This window comes from Myotis myotis, unplaced genomic scaffold, assembly GCF_014108235.1.
Source record: "Myotis myotis isolate mMyoMyo1 unplaced genomic scaffold, mMyoMyo1.p scaffold_m19_p_11, whole genome shotgun sequence".
Lineage (NCBI taxonomy): Eukaryota > Metazoa > Chordata > Mammalia > Chiroptera > Vespertilionidae > Myotis > Myotis myotis.
In genome coordinates, this window is record NW_023416315.1 from 59,051,680 (window position 1) to 59,078,053 (window position 26,374).

A 26,374-nucleotide genomic window follows, 5' to 3' on the forward strand; every position below is an offset into this window, starting at 1 on the left:
TCACTCCAGTTCCTTCCTAAATCTCCTAAATCTGAGACTATGAAACAAATTTATTAATATGGCCTAATGATTTTGCATTCTCATAAAATAAAAATTTTATGAAGAAAGAGAGGGCAACAAAACAACCAAATAAGAAACAACCAAAGAAGAAAGCGAGTGTTTTGGCTGTAAAAACAAATTTGGAGATTACTAACGTGAATGGCCTAGTTTCAAGACTCACTCACTCACATGAAATTACCACACTGTGACTAGGTCAAAGAGAGAATAGGTCAAATTGGAGTTCTTACGTGGCCTCAGAATGACTGGAGTTACTGATTTAAGGAACGAGAGGGAAAACCACACAACATTCAGACGGCACAGTGACATGCGCAAAGGGCTGGCGATGAGGTTGGGAGGGATTTGACAAGCATATGGGGAGACTGCCCAGAGATGTAATTCAGTATGTGGCCCTGACATGGCCCAGATAGCAGTCAACTGGTTATGAGTCTGAATGTGTCTTTGCCACTCGAGCCGAAAATGGTAATGTTTAATAAGCCAGCATCTTTAGTTCACAGACTCACTCTAGGGACCTTGCTTTAAATGTCATTTAAATTCAGTACACCAAGCACACTGAAGGTGCTCTGTACAGTGGAGAGCGTGGCACTGTAGGGGCACAGATGCTGAGAGGTGTCCTGACAGAGAGGAAGTTAATGTCAAACAACAACAAAAAATATTAACAAGTCTGTGTCAGTCTCTATTTCTTATCTTTTCCTCCAACTCTGCAATTATTTATGAATCTCAAAACTTATTCTCTGTGTCTATTCACCTCTCCACCCTCCATCTCTCCATGCTTGTATGCATTCATTCAGTAAATTATTTATTGAGTGCCTTCCTGCCGCCTGGTACTGTATTAGGCTTTTAGAACTTACATTGTAGTTGGAAAAGACAAAAAATAAACAAGTTAGAAAATAAATGAAATAATAATTACAATTGTGTTAAGAACGAAAAAACAAAGTCAAAGTGTTAAAATAGTGACGAGCTGGGGAAATCTATTTGGGATCCTAACAAAAAAGAGAATTCCATTCAGATGATTCAAATGAAGAAATATTAAAGAGGAGATACTCCCAGGGGTATGGGCAGCACTGACAGAAGCAACAACAGCTGTCCTGGTACCAGAAACCAGCAATGGCAGAGACCAGCAATCAAGGTCAAGGAGAAGAAAGGGTGTAGCCAGAGTCCACTGAGAGCTGCAGCTCTGGAGGAAGGGTCATTGGGCAGGACTGTTGCCGAGGGATGTGCCCACAGCCAGCACCATGATGCAGCGTGGAGAGGAAGGAGATAAGAAATAACCCAACCTCCTCCTCCCACCCTCCTACCTGCTGCTAGTGCTTCCTATTGGTACAACCTGATCCCAAGCCCCCTGGCAAGGGAGCTTTGGTGATATTGTCCACAGAGTTTGACTTTAGTGTTGAGAATGGATTGGGGACATGAATGGAGGAGGGGAGAATGGAGAATAACCAGAGAAGGGGACCTACTTAGGTGGGACAGTCAGGAAAAGCTTCTTCGTGGAGGTGACATTTGAACTGAGACTCAAGGAGGAGAAGGTCCCAGCCCTGCACAGAGCCAGTGGAAGAGCCATCCAGCCTCTGTGATTCTCCCTTCTCTAGGCCAGGCTCAGTACACATCCCTCACCAGGAACCATGTCACACAGACCCCGACAATCTGAATGAACCCACTCCTCAGTGTGATGCTACAATTCAAGTTCCGGGAGAAGCAAATGGCGCTACTCGATTTTCTCAACACCATGGAAGCGTCTGCTCATAAACGAGAATGCTCCTATTTAGGACACTACCTATGAAAGACTCAGCGTTGCTATCAATTCTAATGTGCACAGAAGGAAAAATCAAGAAAGCTATATACACAAAGGTGGGTAAGGGCAGCCATTAAAGCAACTGTAGCTTCCTTCCACTGGTACAACTTCTCTTTGAAGAGTGAAAGCTTTCCACATTTGCAGATATCCTCATTTCATGCAACTTGGGTAAAAAATGAAGAAACATTTTTCTCTCTTAAGTGAAAAAACGCCAGGAAGATTCCATTTCAATTACAACTGTAATAGCAATCAATGTACAGCCATAATTTAAACTCATACTATTTTCTTTTAGTTTTATATTTGTCTTTATGTCCCCGGATAAAATGGATACAAAATAAATACCTCAAGCCTATGAATCCACATATCTACTGAGAAATTATTTTATGTCTGCTGCCCAGAAACCATTTCTTTATACAGTTAAAGTAAAAGTTTCAATATTAATAAGACCATCACTTAAACCGAAATGGTATGACTTTGAAAAGCCAGTTTGCTGGTAGGTTCAAGTTCACTGTGAGCTGGCCAAGTCCTTAACAGCTCCTGCCCTCCAATGGATGGGTACGGGGGTTTCGGTGGGCATCTGTTCGTCAGGGTGATTTCCTTCCTGTAAGTCCCAGCAAGGGCAAATTCCAGGCAAATAAGGAGGCCTTGCCTGCATGTTAATGAGATATGCGTTCTACCATATTCAAAGCTATCCACCTTTTTCTTAAATATCCTAAGGAATTTCCATTATCTCTATATTAGTCCTAAATGTCCTTAGTGCCTATTTAATTTATTTCCTCTTGTTTTGTCCCCAGTGAATATAAAAACAGATGGCAATTCTTCTTCTGTTTTTTAATTTGAGACTCTTGCGAAGGCCATGAAAACTGTTGACAAACAGTAAGTTCAAAGCATATCCTTACCTGCAGCAGAGGGCGCTGCACGCCCAGCACCTTCATGGTGTCTGCGTTGGCCAGGATCTTCAGGGGATCCGATGTTTTCGTGACTCCTTCAATCTCCTTGTTGATCTCAGCCAAGACTTGATTGAGAAAGATGTTTTTGATGTACACAGTGAGGAACTCTCGGAGAGGACACTGTTTGGCTGGCCCAAGTCCCAAGGCATGCTCAACTTCCTGAATGAACCTGGAAGCCAAACAGGAATGGTTGTTACATGTATCAGAAAGATGGCTACAGAAACATGACAAAACCCACACGGGTATCTTTGGACTAAGGCTATTTTCATGGAGGGAAGCAGGGAAATTCCCAGAATTCTTAACAAAAGCAGCTCATCACTCTATAATAGTCATATCCATATATATTCATATCTATGTATATATATATGTATATGTGTGTATATATATGTATGTGGATATATATATATATATGTATGTGAATATATATGTATATATGTTTTAATATATAAATATATGTCATCTTTCTCTATATAACTATTCATCTTTTAAAATGTTATTTCACTAATTAAATAGAAATACGATGAAATAGAAAATTACTTCTAACCTGGGGTGAAGAATAAGAGATGCACAGGATATTTTTATTAATTCAAGAAGTAAATAAGAATACAAGAAGCAAAGCACAATCAAAGAAAAACAATGATGTGCAAATTTAAAAGCACACCCCAAGCACTACATATTTCTCATTGAGATTTTTATATGTGTAGATAGAAATATGTGTGTGTGTGTGTGTGTGTGTGTGAGAGAGAGAGAGAGAGAGAGAGAGAGAGAGAGAGAGAGAGAGAGATGATACGTAAGTTGGGAAATTACAAAGTGAACAGGATGGGAGGTGGGGGCAAAGAAGGACTTCAGCCTTATTTGTAATGATCTATTTCCTTTACTAAAGTACTTAAAGCATATATAAAGGATTGTTAATAACTGCCAAAGCTCGGAGATGAGTGTGCAGTTGTTTGTCATATTACTCTTTGTGCTTTTCCATACTGGCAGTTCTTGCTTTGCATGTTTCTGATATATACAAATTTAAGTTACTACAGTTAATGCCTGTCTTCCAAAACCAAGATTCAAATTCCAGTTAACAGTGTTTTAACTGTGAGTAATGGCATAAAGTATTAACTCGGAGGCTAGCTCTTCAGTTCAGATACCTCTACCAGAATAATTGATGTTCACCATGATCAATGATCAATCATCTCAAAATGTAACGGTGACTGATCATTGCACATCTGTTATTCAGTTCATGTACAGACAGCAAAGTCTCTCAGTGATATGCCCATGTGATATTTTACAAAGGATAATTAAAAGGGAATTGGTCAAAAATGGTAAAAGTACAGAAAAAAACTAAAAGTGGTAACAGTGGGAGAGAAGTTTGAATTCAATGTAAATAGTTTTATAGATGCAAAAATTGACCATAGGAATATTAACATTACCCCCATTCGAGAGGCAAATGCAGTCAGAGTGAAGGTGAACTTGATCTAAATAAATGAGGAAAGTGGTTATGACAAAAGGGATGAAGGTGGCCCAGAGGAGGTATGCCAGCCAAAAATCTCATATTATAAGAACTCTTTGAGATATTTCATGACACTGAAAATCAAAGAATAAAATACTGGCAGTTGACTCGAACTTTGAAGGAGGTGTGACAGTTCACCAATGCATAGGAAAGATGCTCACTGTGTATTGTAAGGTATACAACACAAAGAAGATGCAAGCATTTTTCAACTACTCTGGACAAGATTTTAACAAAGAAATTAAATGTTTCTAATGCCAAGTGGACTAAATACATTGTTATATGTATACATATCTGTATACATTTATAACAGTAAGGGAGTTTTTAATGTGTTGTTAAAATTTGTAAACTCATGAAACCACTGTGATTTCCCCACTGATTAAGACTCTCTGCAGGTAATGTTTACAGTTCCACAATGCTATGCAAAGCAGGTTACCAATTTTCTCAAAAAAAAAAAAAAAGAAAGAAAAAGAAAAAGTGAAATGAAATGAAATCAAATGAAATAAAGACAACAAAATGAATGACTAACTGGGAAGATATATTTGCAACCTATATTACAGATGACAGGTAGGGGAAAACAAACAAGTTTTGTAGAAAAATGACCAAGGGCACAAAAAGACAGTTTACAGTGAAAGGAAGACTGCGGTCAGTAAACATAAGAAAATATTCTTCATTTCATTCACAATGAGAAGAAAGGGAAGTAAACTATACTGAGATGCCATTTTAGCATCTATGCATTGGCCAAATTCCAAAAGTCTGAAAACACACTCTGTCGGCCTAAGTGTGGGGAAAGAATCATTCTATAATGTTGATGGGAGTGAAAAAGTACAACCCTTATGAAAGGCATGTTGTCATGATCATTCAACATTACACATGCACTTCTCTTTGACCCAGAAATCCGACTTCTGAAAAAATTTTCAGACAGCCATAGCTGAACATGATTACACAGGCCAGTGTGGCATTATTCTAATGGCAAAAGACTGGAAACAACAAAAAATCCATCAGTCAGGGATTCATCAATCCACCAATGTATCTGTACACTGGAATACCATGCAGCAACCTCAACCCTCCAAACATGGAAGCTGTGGGGGCACTAACATGTAAAGGCCTCCAGGATATATTAAGTGAGAAAAAGAGCAAATTGCAAAGCAATTTGTGTTCAGTAGTATTTATATTACACTGACTTTTGTGAAAGAACTATATATCCTCACTTGTTTATTTTCTTATAAAGACACCCTGGGAAGACTCATAACAAAACTAAAACTGCCCAGCAAGCATGGCTCAGTGGTTGAGTGTCAACCTATGAACCAGGAGGTTGTGGGTTAGATTTCTGGTCAGGGCACATGACTGGGTTACAGGCTTGGTCCCCAATGGGGAACGTTCAGAAGGTAGCTGATCGATGATTCTCTCTCTCATTGATGTGTCTCTTTCTCTCTCCCTCTCCCTCTCTCTCTGAAATCAATAAAAATATATTTTAATATTCAGTTTAAAGGCTAAAACTGAGTACCTGTAGGAAGCAGAAATGGTGGGGTCTGGAAGAGGAGTGGGAATAAGATTTTTCAGTTACAACTTGTTTGAATCATGTGATTTTAAAAATCATGAATGTATTAACTACTCAAATAAATTTAAATTAGAAAATGAAAATCACCTACACATGTCAGAGACTATATTTCATAAACTGCTTTCTAATTAGATCACATTTAAAGTTTAGTGTATACATGTTCCTTAAGTTTAGCTGTTTAGCCTCTGAAGTGTTTCCTTCACTTAATAAAGAAATAAATCGTGGTTAATTGTGCATATCAGCAGTTACACACTCCATTAACCCCCGGGTGTGCATGTGTGGTGGGGGAAGGAGCGAGCACACATAGGACTATCATGAGGAAAAAGCAACCCAAAGAATTTGGGGGAAAGGCAGAAATTGAGAAGTGATGAGAAACAGCCACAGGCTTCTTAATTGATGTCATCAACAGGGAGAGGGAAATAAAAATATGACGCAGACAAAATATAATGAGTCTTTAAGAAGAGTGAGTGGAAGAAGGTAGGGGACAATGAAGACATGGAAGTAGATAGCCAACCATGGCCATCATTTTCAGATCTCTGATTTCCGCACCCTGCTCTGTGGGCCCCTTCTCATTTCATCTAACGCTCAAATCATCCACCAGGAGCCTCTGGGGCCACTTGGTGGGCCTGTGAAAGAAAACCTCTGCTATTAATCTGCTGATGTGTAAATATAGCAAAGGTCTTATTTTATTAGTTTTAATATTATGAGAATCAATCATCAGAATCCCAATTTATTCTTCTCAATGGGACTTCGATTTCTGAATATTTCTTACATTTTCAGTATCTTTAACATTAGAACACAATTTTTAGTGGTTAATCTGTTCCTAAACAGTGACAGAAGGCTCTAAATGATCCCGTTTGTGTTTTCTGGTCCCTTATTTGCCTTTGTGTCCCTAAAGTATCGAACTGCTCTGAGCACACTGATGGAGGAGTTCCCGTCACTTGCCACTGAGTGATTTCTCTCAAATACAAATCACTTATTCCCTAAAGCACACACATCCGTCTAAAACGACACATCCAGGCTGATGCTGTCATCTCTGACTGGAGGGGACCCATCCAGCATGTTCCCAAATCTGCTTTCAGAGCTGCGAGGGCCCTCCCTGTGCAGAAAGTGTGAAATATTCGTAAGAGAATGAAAGAGAAAAATAGAGCTATCTTATCAGACCGCTTTTGTACTCTAGTCAAAAATGGGTAGCAATTGCATTAAATAGGCAAACTGCTCTTTCTGGGGCAGGAAGGACACTGAACCAGCACCTTCTCAGGCATCTGGGAGGTGAGCCAGACTCCTGGTCACGGTGGGGAGGAGTGGTCTAAGGAGGCTGAGCGGCCAAGAGCAGGCCTGAGAGCAGCAGTACCCGAGTCTGAATCCTGAACGTACAGGGTTGAGCAGATTATTCAGCCTCGCTTTATCTTAGCTTTGTATTCTGTAAAATGGGTATGATAACACAGGACTGTTCTGATAATTAAACGAAGAGATGAAAGTTAAGCACTCAGCACAGAGGCTGACAGCAACTGCTAAGGAAATGGTAACTAATGCTATTTGTATAAGTGACCAAAGTCCCATGTGGCCAGGGGCCAAATTGCTCAGGCTGTATCCTCAGTGAGTAGTACTGGCAAGCACACAGTAGGCTCTCAGGATGTATTTGGCGAAGAAAGTGCTGAATAAAATAACTTACAGACCCTTTAACTTCAACCCATAGTTCCTGAAACGGGCATGTCCTTGCTGACAAATAATATCCTCTTCTCAAGAATGTGAACTAGAGAGCCAAATAAAAAAATTGTTTTTGAAAAAAATCACCCCATACCTCCACCACCCCAACGTTAATAGTTGCCTCTCACTAAAAGAGCATTCTCTAGTCCCCGCCCACATTCCACACTGCTTTTTACTTTGCATAATTCAGTTGTTTCACATTACTTTATATTCTGCTCTTTTGCAGAGTATCAGAGACTCATTCATCCCCTCCTGCTAATGGGCACACATTATTAAACCAAACATCGATTAGGTAGCAGCCATGCTGCCGCCTGGTTTATTACAGATAATCCCACAGTGAACATCTTCATTTTGTTTCTGTTGAATTCTTTCCCCAAGTTATTGGCAGGACCTCCTCATGGTGGTTCATGAGCAAGTCTGCATTTTGTTTTCCCCAGTCCCCACAGTACACCGCATGGCTCCTTTCCCCATCAAGGACTTTGAAGATGATCTGCTGAGTGGGAGGCAGGCGAGTGGAGAGGAGACTCATCACAAAGCCCAGTTTTCCTCACACTGCTCCCAGTCAGCTCAATGGAAGTGAGGAAGCATTGAATTCTTAGCAGTCAAATGAATCTCATTAGGAAAGAAAACACTTCACTTCAAAGGGAAGATGAACACAGATGGAACCCTGTCAAAGGGTATTATCTCATCTCACGAAGTGCCTTCATGTTAGGGATTTCCCATCTCTGTAAGTGATGAGAAGGCGAACACAAAGCCCAGGGAGAGCTATACAGAAGTAGACAGAATGAGACTCGAAGGGAAGGATCTACATAATGCTATATGGGAAGCATTTAATTACAGGATTTCGAGACATCTTATTCAGATCAGCTTCCTAAATGGAAAATTGTAAAGTAGGATAAAACAAAAAAACAAGTGAGAGTAGACAACCTATTCTCATTGCATTTGAATGACCAAAGCATGGATCTTATTCCCGATATTATAATATTGCTACTTGTAAATATTTAACCAGTTTTCTTTTCAGAATTTCATCAACTATGGGCCTCCTAAAATACGTACAAATGTATTAATATTTTAAGTTTATTCTTTTTTATACAAGTCTATGTCCTTTGGACTGCATACAGGAGCACACACTACCTATATTTACCCAGGATTTTCAAGATTTGTATCTTGATTTGATTTCTATCCAGAGAAATTATAAACTAATTAAAATTTCACACAAGTTTCCCAGGTCCTTGCTTAACTCAGCCTCCTCCTCATTGCAAATTCTAGTTCATTGCAAAGCTCCATTTCTTCCATCTCATCTCAGCCACGAATTGTAGCTGTTACCAGCTAGAAACAGCCTTGAACACAGAGGGCCTTGTGTTTTAGAAGTGGCAATGATATTTATTCACTTGAATAAAAATAGTTGCTCATAGTAAACATGTACTCCTTACATTCACACCCTAATGAATTTCTTCAGCTCCATGGCCAACATTATCAGTAATGGGACAACCGGATATCCTGTGTCTCCTAACAGCATCACTTCTCTGGTATTCTTGTCCTGAACCCAAAAGTTGAATAGTCATGGGGAGACATCATCTTTCCATAAAATCAAAATACAAAATTAAAAGTGAAAATTTCAGGAAAATTCAATTCAGAATTCTGGGTTTTGGAGCGCAAAGAATTTGTCCCTGTTTCTCATGAACAGTGTGTCGGTGTTTGCTGTTAATTATGCTTTCAATGTATACATTTGCACATAATCTGTATCATATACCATACAAAATTTCAATTCCTTTCACTCTGATATTTCCTGACTTTGTTGTATATTATTGTATACATGTTTTGGTAGTGTAGGCCGAATAGTGTACACAGAGTATTTATCTGAAAGGCTTGGGGATGTTTCTGCCAATCCCGTGTATTAGAACCACTGGCGATGTGTGTTGTATCCCACTGACCTACATTCTGCAGATCTCTCAGCGTATCACTTCACTGGTCTCTAATCTAGCCTAAATCTGCACTGATAGGCCATGCTAACCCCACCAAGAAGCTCTGAATCTCTACTACTGCAGAGTAGCTTTAGAGACATTTTTAGAAATCTGAACCATCTTCCCTTTGTGTTAGCCCAAGGTTCCTGCGTGAGGATTTGCGTGATACGTATGGGCCTGCGGAAGCTCTGCTTAAGTAGCCGAGTACATTCCAGGGTAAGTCCAACGGCCCATCCTCACTGTGCACATTTAATAATGTCGTATGACACAGACATTTCTAAATGTATGAATTTAAACTTAAACAGCGACACACTGTTCATGGGAGAGACATGAATGAATTCTTTGTACTCCAAAAGCCAGCGTTCTAAATTTGAATTTTCTGCAATTTGCACCTTTGATTTTGTGTTTTTGTTTCATGGAAACAGTGCAACCAACAGCAGTAATCACAACCCTATAGCACGAATGACACATGAATGACAAAGAGAAAACAAAACTACATTTCCCCTCATATCCAGTAAGTAGGAATAATCTTTGGGCAGGAAAGATAATAAGATGCTGAGTGCCACATGTAGAGCTTTCCTGGAATACACGGGCCAGGTAAGAAGACGCCAAGCAGTGCTCATAATAGGGTCCTGCTGAGGACCCTTTCTGCAAGTCACTCCAAGGGGCAGAGTAGACGTTTTTGAGCATCTATTTCCAATCCCTGCCATGTTTGATGTACATGGAAAAAATCAATCCATAACCCATAATAAAGCCATTCTGACACGAGCCCATCCTTGCATGTTAGTTGTACCCAGGGAAATGGGCCTTTGGAATCAAACCCTGTGACGTCACACCAAAGGCCGGAAACAACTCAGGGTGCAGAGAGATGCTGCCCGGAGAGCATGGCTCCTTGAAGGTATTTCTTACTCAGTCGCGCTCAGACACGACATTCACGGCACAGAGCAAACCCAGAGCAGCGTGGGCTCAGAAGGAAAGAAGCCTCAGAAGAATTGCTTGGAGGTGAACTTGCCTGGATTATCCGACTCAAAAAAGATCCTTTAGAAATGATTTACAAGGGACTCATTGAGAAGCAGCAGCAACAAGCATATTTAAGGCCATAAATCAGTGGAACATGAAAACTGGAGAAAAATCCATGAAGGTTAATGCACATTTGGAGCCCATTTGCCTCTTAATGCCCGGGAGTAAGTCACTGGCACAGCGGGGGTGGGGGGAGACTCCCCAACAGTCTGCACTCGCTCATGCTGAGGGTAACCGCTCTCTGTGCCTTTTGTATATGAAGATTTTCTGAGTAAAAGTGCACAATAAGCTCATCGTTGCAGAGCCCAATCATGTCCTCAGCCCAAATCCCTAGGAGACAATTTGCTGAACTAATGAAATAAACAAGGATTTGGATGCTCTTATTTGCAATGAGTAAAATGCATGCCTAGGACTAGAGGAGAAAAAAGGTAAAAGTCATTAAATGAAAGGAGAAAAGAATATTACCTACGAAATGTGAATTCTGCAGGCCTGTAAACAAATTTAACTAGAAAAAAAACTTAACCTGAATATATTGCAAGTGATTTTGGACTACATTTAAGTGTTCCCTCCAGACGAAAAGCACTTTAGGCAAAATAAAGTAAGCCTCTTTAAATGACAGCTGTGTATATTTTTTAACCACATAATTTAAAAATTGATATAATTTAAGCCCTAATCCTTAATATTAAGCAGTCTTTTTGAGCCAAAAAGTGCATATAAATAAATTAATAAATAAGGATTATGGATATAAAACTCAAAGACAAATATGATAATCCTGCTCTTCTGACAGTCCTGGGATTGTTTGTATCCTTTCCATTTATCTTAATTGTAGTAAAATAACCTCTCCTTTATATTTTTTATTATAAAAGATAAGGCTGTCAGAAAAATTTTCAAGAAGAATTATAACTTATTATCAAGTGTCCATCATAGTACCTGAAAATTATATGTAATATATTATATATTCTTTTGTTGTTATTGTTGTTAATCCTCACCCAAGGATATTTTTCCATTGAGTTTTAGAGAGAGTAAAAGTGAAGGGGAGAGACAGAGACATGCCTTTGACCTGAATCAAACCTGGGACCCTTAGTCCCCAGGCTGATGCTCTATCCACTGAGCCACATCCGTTGGGTCTTTATTTATTTTTTAAAATAATTCTTTATTGTTCTAAGTATTATATATGTTCCCCCCCTTTTTTAAATTAGGCTGAGAGCTAATCTCTCTTCTTTTAAAATATATTTTTATTTATTCCAGAGAGGAAGGGAGAGGGATAGAGAGATAGAAACATCAATGATGAGAGAGAATCATTGATCGGCTGCCTCCTGCATGCCCCCAACTGGGAATTGAGCCTGCAGCCCGGGCATGTACCCTTGACCGGAATCGAACCTGGGACCCTTCAGTCCACAGGCTGACACTCTATCCACTGAGCCAAACCAGGTAGGGCCATATGTTCCCTTTTTTCTCCCATTGCCCCCCTCTAGCCCCCCATCCATTTGGTCTTTAGCTATTCTAGTGCAGGATACAGGGCAATGGCCAATGTACCTGCTTCTCTGTCAGTAGAAGCTATACTAATAATTGCTAGCATCTATTGTGCTCCTACCATGCCTGATTGGACAGCTTTGTACGGATTACTTTATGCAATTCTTATAATAACTCCATGAGGTCTGTGCTATTACTATCTGCATGTTACATATCCTGAAAGTGAGCAAGTGAAAAATAACAGTAGCATAAATGGCTGACAGTTACATGGTACTTACGATATGCCAGCACCCTTACTTCTCATAACACTATGAAGTACAGGGCTTTCATAATTGTCATTTGGAAGAAGAAATGAAGGCATACGAAGCTTAAGTACTTTTCCCAGGTCAGCTACTAAGTGATGGGGCCAAAATTTGAACTCGGGCAGTTTAGCTGCAGAGGCCAGGCTATAATGTAGCCTTGTAACTTTGCTGCCTCCCAAATGTTCCCCTTTGGGTAATGACTCATAAAGGGGGTTGGTAGGGAAGGACAGTCAGCAGAAGTCCATGCAGAAAGCCCTCGAGTGTGGACTCATGCAGCAGAACCTTGTATTGATTGACAGGGCCACAATATTGCTAGATACAAAATACCTGAATATACGAAAGACTGAATTATTTCTCTTAAAATACATCTTATCCCACGCCCTGACTTCTCTCTCCAAGCTCCTGACCTGCATTTTTAATCGCCTATTAGATACTTTCAATTGGATGTCCTCTTGATAATTCAAACTCTATCTAAAACGAACTCATCATAGCTGCCCTCCCATTATCATTCCTATGTTCCTATGTTCCGTTTCTGTACCATCTCATTTCACTTATGGAGGCTTAAACTTAAATATCTTTTATTTCTTATTCTTATTTTCAGCCTTGCCACTCATGTAAGAAGCTAGAGGCATCCTCATTATATTATCTTTTGTGTACATGCACTTATTCACTGTCCATTCCTTTGTTTGAATAAGCAATACACATGGAGTATCTACCTTAGGCCACACATTGTTTTGGTGCTAAAGCTTCCACAGGGAAAGGACCCTGCCCCAAGGATGCCATTCACACAGCATACGACATGAGGTGCCATCTCGATTAGTCCCTTGTTGGAGTCTGGGCAGACATTTCTGTGGCTCCATTTGTATGTCCAGTACCATGACTCAGGCTTTTATTAAATGAGATGATGTAGATGAATGGGCAGAACTTAATTTAAGGTAATTTCTTTCCCAGGCCTCCCTAAAATAATCTCCTGACTGGGTTTTCCATCTTTAATCCCTCCTTCCTTCAATGTATCTAACATACAGCTACTATGGCATAGACCATATAACTACCTGCATTTCTATGAATGCACCACATCCATATCCGTTTGGCCTTTAAATAATCTAATGCAAGTCAGAGGGCAATGGCATCCTTGTCTCCAGGTCTTGCACATGCTGGCTTATTTGCAAGAACATTCTCCCCATAGATCATCTCCCAACAGTCACTACAGCCAGTAGCTTAAATATTATTTTCTCCAGGAGGCCTTCTCCCTGTAGTCTCCCCTGAATTGCCTTTCATTTTGTCCCCACAGCACCCCAGGTCCACAAAAGACTCCTGATGAGGGGTATTTTCTGCTGGTTTGTAAAGATTTTGAGGAGAGGGAACGTGTCCTGTTCATTGCAGACAGTCCCTAGTAGGCACAAAGAAATAAGTCTAACATGTATTCATTTCTACTCATCAGCAAACTTGGCTTTCTGTATACTCTTTACATAAAAAAACAAAACCAAAACCAAAACAACAACAACAAAAGCCTCTTCTCATGGTATCTCTGTGGTCTCCTTCTCCATCCAGGCATTTCCTAAATCGTGGTAGAGAAGCCGGAATGGAGGCTTGAAAACTGTCACTTTCACTGTAACCTTCCTTCAAGGACCAATCAGAGCCCACTCACTCATGATTTTCCCCCTTCTCTTTAAACCACATTATTAATTGAACTACTTTACTTCATTACACAGCACTGGTCATTCCTCTCCCTCTGTTTTCTCTCTCCTGTTGGAACTGAGCTGGAGCAGCCATGGTGCCCGCCCGTCTGTGCATCACATGCGACGCACTGAACGACGCACTGAACGTGATGGCAAGCACAGTGGATGTGGTGAATAGCGTTCTAGTGAACAAAAGCACGGTGTTCCTATCACAGATGAGGCCTGTCGGGAAAGGCCGGTGCTTTGGAAACGGTTACACTGCACAGCTTATTTTAAAGGCTGTGATTTGGAAAATAAATGCAGAGTATTAAACAAAGTGAAAAGATGGAGATAATGAAAGAACAAAGAGAAGGTTGAGAAGTGAAATGATGCAAGCAGTGGGTTAAATGTATCAAGGAGGCGTTTTAGGGCAAACCATTAGCAAATCAAAACATGTTTCCATCCCTGGCCCTGTGAAATTTAGTGACTGTGGCCTAAGTGGGTGCTTCTTGGGTACCAAGGGCAGATGTCAGAGACGAGGTATTTCCTGTGCCAAAACATGGATTTTGGACCTGCTGGGGTCAAATGACAGCATGTTGCTGGAGGAGAAGGCTGGCCAATGGGTCCACTCCTTCACTGTTCCTCAGCAGAATAGATTTCTTTACATTTAATAAATGGACGCTTTGGGAAACAGTGTGACTGTCTCTAATGAGTCTATTTGGCAGTGAACCTTGTTTCTGAACTTAGCTTATGACTTAGCTTCTCCCACTCTACGATTACTGGCCCTCAGTGAACTGCCAGCTAATGCTCAGGGCTCTCAGGAAACGTACCTGGGAAATAGCAAGATCCCCTGTCAACAACTATGGCACACGTGAGTCTCAGACATTTCTTGTCCCCTAAACTTTTCTACTTTTATCTCCTTTATTCACAGGCTTAATTATTCCAATTAAGCCATAATAATATTTTCATATCACCGTTGGTTCCTTTCTCTGCTCCCACATCCACACGTTCCCAGACCAATATCTATAATGATCTTGCAACAATATTCACAAAGTTATTTCCACAGTGGCTCAAAGTTCTCCTCAAATTTACCTCCTACTGATCTCTTCCCTATTTGAAAGAGACTTGGTTTCTAGAGTCTCACGTTGGCCATCTACTGTCACATTACACTCTCAGGGCTTCTGCGTGACAAAATGCGCTGCAGTCACATCAACTTCATACTAAAAGTGAACGAAGCTAAACAGTTCTAAGCCATCTCAGCTGGGTTCTACGACTGACTGTTGGTTCCACTATTATTCTCCTACTTCCTTCCAGAGGCCTCAGACTCATTTCCTCCTTTATAGTTAGTATTATAAATAGATCCACTTTTATATTATTCTATTTTATTCAAGTTTTCATATCCTTTGTAAGGCTAAATAAATGTTAAAAATTAGGCTAACAGCCCAGTTGCTTTGGCTCAGTTGGTTAAGTGTTGTTCCATGCACCAAAAGGTTCCCAGTTTGATTCCAGGTCAGGGCACATGCCCAGGTTGCAGTTTTGATCCCAAGTAGGGGGCGTGTAGGAGGCAGCCAATTAATGTTTCTCTCTCACATGGATGAATCTCTCTCTCTCTCTCTCCCTCTCTCCCTCTCTGCCTCTCCCTCTCCCTCTCCCTTCCTCTCTAAAATAAATAAAAAACATATCCTCGGGTGAATATTAAAAAAAAAAACAACTACATAAAATGATGGAATATACAACATTTTCAAACAAAAACTGGCCTCTATAAAGCAATTTGTATTACAATATTATCAGTTCCTACAGAACTGATATTCCTCTGGATTATGTTGATGACAAATACCTAAAACACTCAGAAAACAGCTGCCACAGTCAGTGTCTGCATTTAGGTTATTCTTCTCAGTGAGTTACATGCTTGAGCTCATTGTTGCTACTAACTGCCACTGAATATGCAAGGGACAGAAAAAACCTATAGTAGTTCAAACACTAAAAATAAAAAATTCAATATAAGCCCTGGTTACATCTGAGAAATGTCTCCTGTTTTCAAAGCAATGGGAAAAAAAAGTAAGGAATATATGCTTTATCATAGCACAGAGATAAAATATATCTTAATGGAAAAATTATTTCGGAAAACTTTGTCTCATAGGAAACTTGTGAAAAAATGCCTAGCCCATCAGACTAGCAACGAGCTCCCTCTGCTAGTTTATTTTCAAAATGATAGCAGACATAAAAGTGTCCAATTTTATGAGGTCAACAAGGAAAAATTATGGTCACAGGCATGAGAGCCACCGGCACTGGAATTAGCTTTGCATTGAGCATGTATGTATTCATATCGTCACTGTGTGCATTTATATTTATTAATACTGTTATGTGTTCTTATATCATTTCCCACAGGCATATTTTGTTTTGGCAGCTATATAACAAGCTCCTTTTAGGCAGGAGGTATTCATTGTAGTTCCTCTCCTTTTATAATAATCACTTATACAAGATCTCAGCACCTCACTAATTAATAGGGACACCAAGTCTAAATAAGTCACGTGGCTAAATGATGGTCTAACTGCAGTGCCTGTTAGCCCTTGCGAAGGACTTCCACATTCTTGAACCTCACTCTGCTTTGGGGGCTGTTTTGACAGTGATAGTTATTTGCATTTTACAAAGGAAGAAATTGCAGTTCAGATGTATAAGTAATTTGCTGACAGTCACACTGCTATCAAGTTTTAAGATAGTATCTTGAACCTAGATCTGACTCCTAAGTAGTGCGCCATTCTTCTACACCAAATTCTAAAAATGTCAAAGCCCGTATGCATTGGGATTCCGAATAAAGTAAAATAAATGGCCACAGATCTGATAATTCTAGAGACTTTTTCAATGTGCTCATTTCCAAAGATGGAGAGGCAAGTTTTCCACAACTAAGTTTTAGATATTGTGGTTGTTTTAAAAACATTGGCAGTGTCAAATGCATACAGCTTTGTTGGAAAAATGAGTGGGCAAAACACACGTGTAGAAAGGAGGGACATGACAGGAGCTTCTACTATCAGTGTGTTCACTTCTAGAGCAAAGGACTCTGGCATGGTGCCAATGCCATTCACAGGCCCCGGAGGCTGGGGGAGACCTGGAATTCTCAAAGACTCAGTCATAGCACTAGGCCAAGTACAACATCTCCGTCTTCTGGCCCTTGGTTCAATGTCCTATTCTTCAATGACGAAAGTGAAAGAATAATTAGAAAGTGTAGGTTTCTCTTTAAACCAGTTGGCCATTTATCTTAACAGCACAATCACCCTGCTAATGATATTAAGCTGGGTTGAACTAGAGGATTCTTTCACAGCAGAGTTCCCAAGGACTCCCGTTCCCATAGGATCCAGCCTTCGGTAGATGCGCCCAACGTTCATTTGCTGTAATGAAAGCTAGACACAGAATGGGGCCAGCACAGTGGTGAAAACACAAGGGCTTTTGTTTATATTGAAAAAGAGCCCCGCTTAGTCAATCTGAATCTTCCTAACACCTAGTGAAATATTTATTAATGAGCATCCGCGCAGCAAGCCAGAAAGTCCTATTTGCATTCATTTGAACCATAAATAATTGAAGGTAGATTTCATTCCTTAAGTCATGGTTTCCGAAAATATCCTCACTAGCATGCTGGGGGGCGGGGAAGAGAGCCCATCAGTGAAGTAAAATGCATTAAATGTTGAGTGTGGTAGATGCTTTGCAGATCCTTGGACTACATGGACTATTTCTCAAGAATAAATAATGCATTATCCTGTTACACTCACCTCAGTGGAGGTGACAGGATGAGACACTGATACTTTTTCCTTATTTCTGTTGGTCACGACTACAGGGACTGTATCTTGTTGTTCATCTGGCTGAGCCAAACAGTAGTTCTCAGCAGATCCGGGTATCCATTTACTCACTCAGGGACCAACATTTCATGTGCTTACTGTATGGCAGGAGCCGCTACATCATAAGAATGAGAAATGGACAAAACAGAGAACTGGCTCTTAAAAGAGCTCAGGCTAACGCAGCACTGAATCCAAAACATAATTCACACCAAAGACACTGGTCCAAGGGAAAAGAACTTAAGCATTACACTCTGGACAGGCTAACGGGCTGAAGGCACAGCCCACTGTGTATTTGCTTGCATACCTCTCCCTCCACAGGACTGTAGGTTCCCTAAGGGTAGGGGGCTGGTCAGCTTCATCACTGCATTCCCCTCAGTGCCCAGCCCAGGAGGTTAGTAGATGATCAGTGCAGACTCCCTGCATGAAGAAGTAAGTTAAGTCGACTCTGAAAATGGCAACGATGTAAACCAGACAACTAAGGCTCTGTTTAGCTGAGCAGATGCAAAGAAAATATATATTCATTTGCTGTTGGCCAGTGTTAATGTTCATTTTATGCTGTATCTTCTCTACAAATGACAATTAGAGCTAACTTCATGTGTGCAAGCTCTAATTAATTTACAGCTTTGAGTCTCTACCTGTAGAAAGAATTCAGAAATTACAAACAATATTGCTGCTAAGACAAATTGTGCCTCTTATTAGCTGGGTATGCTACTGTAGGGGTAGGGAAATAGGTCTATCCATTATTCATAAAGAGCAAATATAACATAAGCAGCAAGAGAACATAAGCATGAGGGGATGCTAGTAAATCATGTCCAGCTCACAGCCAATAAGAAGAAAATCATTTCCAAATATCGTGCATGCTTCTCATCTCATTGCTCCCCTTGGAAATTAGCACAGGGATAAACAGCATTGCTAAGGAAGCAGTGAGCATGGTCAACGAAATACAGCCTCCTTCATGCTCTCTAATCACCCTGAGCCCATATGCCATGTCTGCATCACTGGCCCCACGATGTTAAAGTATCTGGTGGGCGTCTGCCACGCATGCTATGGCTCTTGGCCAGTTGTCATGTAACACTTCTTTATCTGAAAAAAGAGGGGCTCGGTCAACTCTGACCACAGGCTGAGCCATTCTATTCCCTGAGGTAATTTACAAAAGTTATAACACTGGAAAGGACCAACACATGAGATGATCTTACAATTTTTCTCCCTTGCTCTCTGACTTGAGAAGTTATGCATGCTTGACACACCGTAGTATTGTTACGAGAGAACAGAAGATGCTTGCCTGTTAGGTCTCCACACTGAGAAAAAACACTCGTTTTAATTAGATGTTAACACTGTCAGTTGCTTGGGTCACCTACACCTTGAAGGCAATGGCCAGGGGATGTCCCTGATGCGTTTCCATAAATCAACTTCTTTTTCACTATTGTTTCTAAGACTGAACGTGTGCAACAAAAGAAAGAAAACCATATCAACAGTGGACTGAATATTTACTGCAAGGATATTATTTAACGATATGACTATTACTTAATACTGCCTTATGAGGAAAATAAAAGCGATGTTATTAAAACAAAATAGCAAAACCTTTATTCTTATAGCTGTTAATCTTTCAGATGGAGCATCATAAAGAGAAGCAAAGTAGTTATTTCAGATCTTCCTAGGGAGAAAGAAGACTCCCTATTTGGTCAATGAATTCTCTAGGAGAAGACATTGTCATAAAAATGTTGAAGGAATCAGAATAATTAGAAACAGAATAATTGACGGATATATTTATTTCCAAATGTACAAGCAATATACCCATCTACCTATCTAATCTAAATATGATATTAGAGAATCAAAAATGGATGAAACTAAGTAATACTCATAATGTTTGAAATGTGTCTTCAGAATTTTGGAGGCACGTTCATATTCATTACCTAATTTAATGCCAGTGCTACGTTGGCACTGTTATTTGGGAAAGCAATGTGTTAGAGAGGGAGGAAAAAGTACAGGATGAAAGAATGGCTGGATGAATGAATAATAGAGTGCATTTCAAAAAACTACAGCTAGCTAATTTACTAATTTCTTGGTATTTAACCTGTTCCTTTGATGTGCATTATTCCCCTTAAATTGCTTCAATGAGATCGATTAAGATGCCAAAGTCACCAGAAGGGTGTGGCTCAATGGTTGAGCTTGACCTATGAGCCAGGGGGTCACTGTTCAATTCTGATCAGGGCATATGCCCGGGTTGTAGGCTTGATCCTCAGTGTGAGGCATGCAGGAGGCAGCTGATCAATGATTTTCTCCTATCATATATGTTTCTCTCTCTCCCTTTCCCCTCCTCTCTGAAATCAATAAAAAGATTAAAAACAATTTTTTTAAAGATGTAAAGGCAACAGAGTGATCTCCACACAAGTCCAACCTTTATTACTGGTCTATAGCTCTGGATTATTACAACCATTTCTACACTAGCCTTTCCCATTCCCATGTCACTATGTCCCATGTCCAATGTTTCGCCAACAGATGGATCTATATTAAAGATGTAGTGACATTTCACAGTGATATTCCATTTCTCAAAAATCTTCCATGGCTTCTACTTCCACCACACAAATCTAAAATTCTCTCTGGTTCTCACAGCCCTCCTATGATCTGGCCCTGCTACTTCTGAACATCTCTGGAGAATGCTCATTGGCTTATTATTTCACAAGAATCAAAAATAATTCCTGCCCAAGACCTTCCATATACATTTTTCCACTCACTCGGAACACCCCTCATTTTAGAGTACCCACATTTAACATAGATGACACATGCTGAGAGAGAGGCATTCAGTTATCATTATACTTGATGGGAGTATGTCCTGGGGTGAGAAGGACAGAGAGACACAAATCCAGGTCCCTCAGTCAGACTCAACTCCAGGCCGCCTTTCATGGTGTTAGCACCTGGGTGTGACTTTGTAATTAAGAATCTCTCTATATATAAAAGCCTAAGTGACCATTACAACCGGCTGACCATTCACTATGACAGGCACTGGCCACCAGGGGGCAGACACTCAAGGCAGGAGCTTCCCCCTCATGGTAAGTGCGCTCCCACAGCCAATCTTCCATGGCCAGCCAACCTCCTGTGGTCCCTCCCCCAAGCCGGCCGCCCCTATCGGGGCTGGGCAAGATGGCCCCGATCGGTGGCCAGGCCCAAGGACCCCACCGGTGCACAAATTCGTGCACTGGGCCTCTAGTTTTAAAATAAGTATCTTTAGTGCACTATACTGCCTATTATTCACAAAGTGAATACTTCTTTTGGAGCTTTACTGAATAGGGGAAAGAAAACTGGGAGGAAATCTTGCCTATTGTATTTACCATGTTAACAGACACTGGTTCATGTCTAACTTGGTAAGTGATTTCTGCAGGTAGTTATGAAGCTATTCAATCTTCACCTTTGGTACAGAAGTAAATTCTAATACCCACACATGACGGGAATTTTCTGACGTAGCCTATCTATATTCCACCTGCCTTTTAAAGCTTGGCCCTAGGCCCAGTGTCTCCTCTCTTCCCCAGCTTTTGTAGTCCAAGGAATGCAGTTATGTGTTTATACCTCGCTGTTCCCCGTCCTCCATTATTTCTCATGTAATCATCTCTTGCCAACTGTATTTTCATTTCTCTGAGTACAGAGACTCTGCTTTTATTTTTTCCATAGTCCCCAGGGTTCCTAACACAATGTGCTATCATGTGAAGAACTCCATGGTATATTCTCTCCAACAACATGGTATACAGAAGACAGCACAGGGCTTGGGGTCAGACAGGACTGGGTTGGAATATCAGCTCTCACAAATATTCAACTGAAGGACTCCCTGACCCCCAGGCACCTAACCTACTGAATGGTGGTGAATAATACCTGCCTTGGAGGGTCTGGTGAGGCTGGCAGTGACGTCTATATGGCATTAATGCCTCCTAGACACCATACATGTAAGCAAAGTGCCTGAAATTTAGTAACTCTCATCAAATGGTGGTGGGGCAAGTGCAGCAGGGCTGGGATGAGCAGGAGTGGTGCGGCGCCCAGCCCAGGCTTGGGCTGCTCCTCAGCCGCCTGCCGTGGCCTGATCCCTGCAGGCCACGCCAAGGGACCCCACTGGCGCATGAATCCATTCACCTGGCCTCTAGTCTAAAATAGTGCCCAACTACTCTCTACCTCCTTTAATTGTCTCTTTTTCATTGTAGACTTTTATCGTAATCTGATACCATATGTATTTCCTTCGTATTTGCTTCTTTTCCCTTTGTTCCCTGAGGACAGGGACTTAGGTTGGATCACAGCTGTACATCTAGTACTCAGAAAAGTACAGAACATACTGAAGGAGCTCTGGGGTCCCTGCCGATCACGTGAACTTGCTGGATCCCTGTCAGAGCTTCCCAGGCACATCATGGACTGGAAACTCCCGGAGGCTGAGATTCTCACAGAATCACTCAGTGAATGAATGGAGCCAGGCCTTTACCAGTTCTCGCCATCTGACCCACCCCAGCCAGGTGTCTGGGGGAGAATACAGCTCCGGGCCAGGTTCTGCTCCCAAACTCCCATAGTGAGCCCACCCCATGTGTCCCCTCCAACAGTGCCAGCAGCAAACTGAACTCTATGAAAGAAGAAAGGTGCTTAGCAAGACCCTGTCACGTTCCTTTAATGCAGTGGTTCTCAACCTTTTGGCCCTTTAAATACAGTTCCTCATGTTGTGACCCAACCATAACATTATCTTCGTTGCTACTTCATAACTGTAATATTGCTACTGTTATGAATCATAATGTAAATATCTGATATGCAGGATGGTCTTAGGTGACCCCTCTGAAAAGGTCATTTGGCCACCACAGGGGTCGTGACCCACAGGTTGAGAACCGATGCTTTAATGCCTCATTAAGACTGTTGTTTGTTTAATGATCACACCTAAAAAGTAAGAAAAGAATACTTGAGTCTAATGACATTACTTGGGCAGAGTAGCTTAAATTATTTTTTAAAATGATCACCAGTAGCACATTTTTGCATGTTCCAATCCTGCAGCTCTCAATCTGGCCCCCGTAAAAAGTAACATATGCTCACAATAAATCTTTAAAATGGCTTTATTAATAGAGTGGCTGCAGTGACAGTTTTATAAATGGGCCCCATCTTCATGCAAACTGTGTTTTATTAGATTGCATTATAATGATTTGTAATAAGAATACAGAGATGGATTCTGAGAGAAGGAACTCCAAACATCCCTGAGCCAGTCAGGGGTTTCAAAGCCTGTGATTCTGTGTGGCAGACTGCGCATCCGGGAACAGACACCATCAGATTAGTTTTGCCACAGTTGCATGCGTCTCCGCCTGCTTTTCCCAATCAGATAATAACAGTCTAATAACTGGCTTTGTGTCTGTCAATCCAATTACTTCCTATTTGGGATGTGCTGACACTCCATTAAAGCGGCAGACAGATGGCAGGGTCTTTCATTACCCTCAGACTGAATAATTAGCTTACTGGGCACATAACCAGGCAAGGAGCCCATCTATGCCGTCAGGTGTCTTCCGAATGAAACCAAAGACATAGATCACTAAAAATAATCTCATTAGTTTAATGTTATGTCGATGCCGTGCCTGTAACAGGCACAGCCATCTAGTTTATCCTTATGTCAACTCAGAGCCTTTCTGGGCAGCTCGATCAGGCGAGGGGCCCTCCGGCCATATTTCCACCAGAGCATAAGTCTGACTGGTGTCCACGTAGGAAAAATACGTCAGTCTGAGATCCCAGTGACGTCACCTTGAGAAAGCAAAACTATTCCTTCATTGACCCGATCTCTTCTCATTAAGAAACAAAAGGAATGTAATATTCACTAAAATAAGCTGCCTAAGAAGAAAGCTAAGTAGAATTTAACCTTAAATTTTTAGGCTTAGAGGTCTGGGTGCCTATTGTGAATTAAAATGCAACCATAAGAATTTGAATGAAGTTATCTTATAAATCTTCATAGGATGCTTACAAACAATTTCAACGGAAGCACCGTCATCTGTCTTCCATATGCCTTACTCTATTGACCATAATGATCAACATTTAGCAGGTGTTCCATAAATTCTCCGTAAATCAACTTACAGGTGTTTTTAAAAAGTTAATTATCATAACGATAATTTTTGAAAGGAAAAACTGTGATATAGGTGGTGAAATTAATCCCCCAAATAAGAGAGTTGACTTCTAAGAACCTACATGGTTGACACAGACCCCTCTCCACTCCTCTACCCTCCCTGAATAGCTTTGTGTCAAATGTCTCAAAGTCATGGTTGAATTCTAAGTAGATACTGGGCACTTCATGCTTTCAATGGGTTAGAACTTGAGGAATGAAAAAGGCAATTTAATATGGAGACAGCACGATATCATGGAAAAAATATGGCCTGGGAATATCGATAGACCTGGATCCCACCTGGCTGCCCTATTACAACTGTGACCTGGGGCCTCAGTTTACTCACCAGTTGAAACCCACAGATCGTTTGAGTACAGCCCTCACATCCCAGGACTCAATATGGGATTCTGCCAGGATCTGGCCATTTTCTCAGCTTTCCTCATTGCTAAGAGTAATCCCCTCAGGGTCCTAAAAGGAAATGAATATTCATTTCCAAAGGCGACAAAGGCTAATAAACTCCCAGCTGCTGGGAACAGAGGGTCAACACACTAAAACAGCACTAAAAGCCAGGAGACATTAGTGTATTGAACCACCATCTCAGACAACTTTATAGCCCTTTAAGGAGACTTATTTTTTTCATGGTTATGGGTAAAGGGAAAAGCAGGCCCATTAAACCATTGTTCTCCCTTTTCTAAGTGTCTTCATCCCTTATTTATTGCGGGTAATAGTTATATTCAACAATAGTTACGTATGAGCTGGATGGTGTAATACCTTACTTTTTTTTAAAAAAAAAGTTCTTTGAATACACAGCCTCTTCGATTGAGCATTTACGAAAGCATTCACAGTGGGCAGTTGCCTTACGAAACAGTGATTAGATGGGAGATGCTCGGTCAATGGAGCCAGAGTGCAGCTCTGAGGAAGAGGCTCCTGGCAGGCGGCTTGGCACACTCAGGCTATTATCCTGAGCACACCAGCCCAGACAGCCCCCTAGGAAGCCAGTAAAATGATGGAAGGAACACTTGGGCTGGAAGAATTGAAACCTGAATGAGTTGACTTGAAGGTAGTGCCTCTCAGATGCTGAGAGAAGAGATCAAATAGCCTAGTAACTAGAGTTCAAAATGGGGAAAGAGGTGATTTAATTTTGAAATTTTACAGACACTGAAATTTAGTCAGAATTCCAAAGTAGAAGAGGCAGGCTGCTTGCTGGGCCACTAAGGAGGCCAGGGAGTATCAGTGCCATTAGTACAGTTAACAAGGGGCTAGGCTGCCGGTGGCTTTCTGAGGTACAGTAATGCACCATTTAAAGTGGGAGAGCCTGGACAGCGTGGCTCAGTGGTTAAGCACTGACCTAGGAACCTGGAGGTCACGGTTCAGGCCTGAGTTGTGGGCTCGATTCCCAGTAGGGGGCATGCAGGAGGCAGCCGATCAATGATTCTCTCTCATCATTGATGTTTCTATCTCTCTCTCCCTCTCCCTTCCTCTCTGAAATCAATAAAAATATTTTAAAAAGTAAATAAATAAAGTGGGAGAGAGTAGGAAGGGTAGAGGGGGATAAATGATGATGGAAAGAGACCTGACTAGGAGTGGTGAGCACACAATATACAGATGATGTATTATAGAATTGTATCCCTGAAACCTATATGATTTTATCAATCAATATCATTTCAATGAATTCAATAAAAAATAAAGTGGGAGAGAGACACTTAGTCTATGACTCACTTGGACAGCAAAGATGAAATACCACCCTAATTACTAACATCACCTGAATGTATGTGATATGGTATTTCTAAAGAGTTAGTTTTCCAACTGGGAGTCAAGAACACTAGAAGCCTCGTGAAGGATTCAAAGTTGATTACAGGCAGTGGAAAGTAATGATCTCCCACCCCACTTCCCCTCCTTCGTTCCATCCCCACTCCCCCCCCCCCCCCCCCACACACACACACACATACTCAATAGCAAAATAATCGGCAAGATGTATGGAGAAAATGGCCTCCATGCTCAGGGTTCCTGGAATCTAACTCCTCCTTTAGCCTCCCTGTGTCTCAGTAGAGCCAAGGAGGAAAAGACTTAGAATATGCAAGGGGGGTGTTTCCAGTGTCATTAGAAGAGTACCTAGAGCTGGAAGCTGTACACTCGAGACTCACTGTTCAAAGCTATGTGAGGTCCTTGATACATCCTGTCAACAGAGTGCTACTCTGGGAGTCGCCTCAAACCACTCTGAATAAAATCACCGATGAAGATGGTGAAATGAGGTGAAAGCCTCCCTGGTCAGGTTCCTTGGAGGATTCCGAGGCCCCATTTTTATTAAACATCTTTATTTGCCAATGAAACACACTGTGCTTGCTTTCCTGGTAATGGGCCCATTTTCACAGGTAAAGAAGGAAGGGGTGGCTGGGGTGGGAGAGGCTGCCTCAGAAAAGTGAAGTGAACGTCTTCCTTCCCCTTTTCTTGCCCCAGACCCC

The 26,374-nt window shown here is 41.1% G+C and overlaps 1 protein-coding gene across 3 annotated transcripts in view; it reads right to left on the reverse strand.

Moving 5' to 3' along the window:
• EXOC4 (exocyst complex component 4) overlaps positions 1–26,374 on the reverse strand; it is a 758,369-nt gene that overhangs the window by 214,917 nt on the left and 517,078 nt on the right. For all 3 annotated transcript variants that reach the window (XR_004970959.1, XM_036328650.1, XM_036328651.1), the window contains exon 11: positions 2,749–2,968. Coding sequence is in view for 2 of the 3 variants with exons in the window: in XM_036328650.1 (XP_036184543.1) it covers positions 2,749–2,968 (220 nt within the window). In the remaining variant the exon portion in view is untranslated. The remainder of the gene's footprint in view (positions 1–2,748; positions 2,969–26,374) is intronic.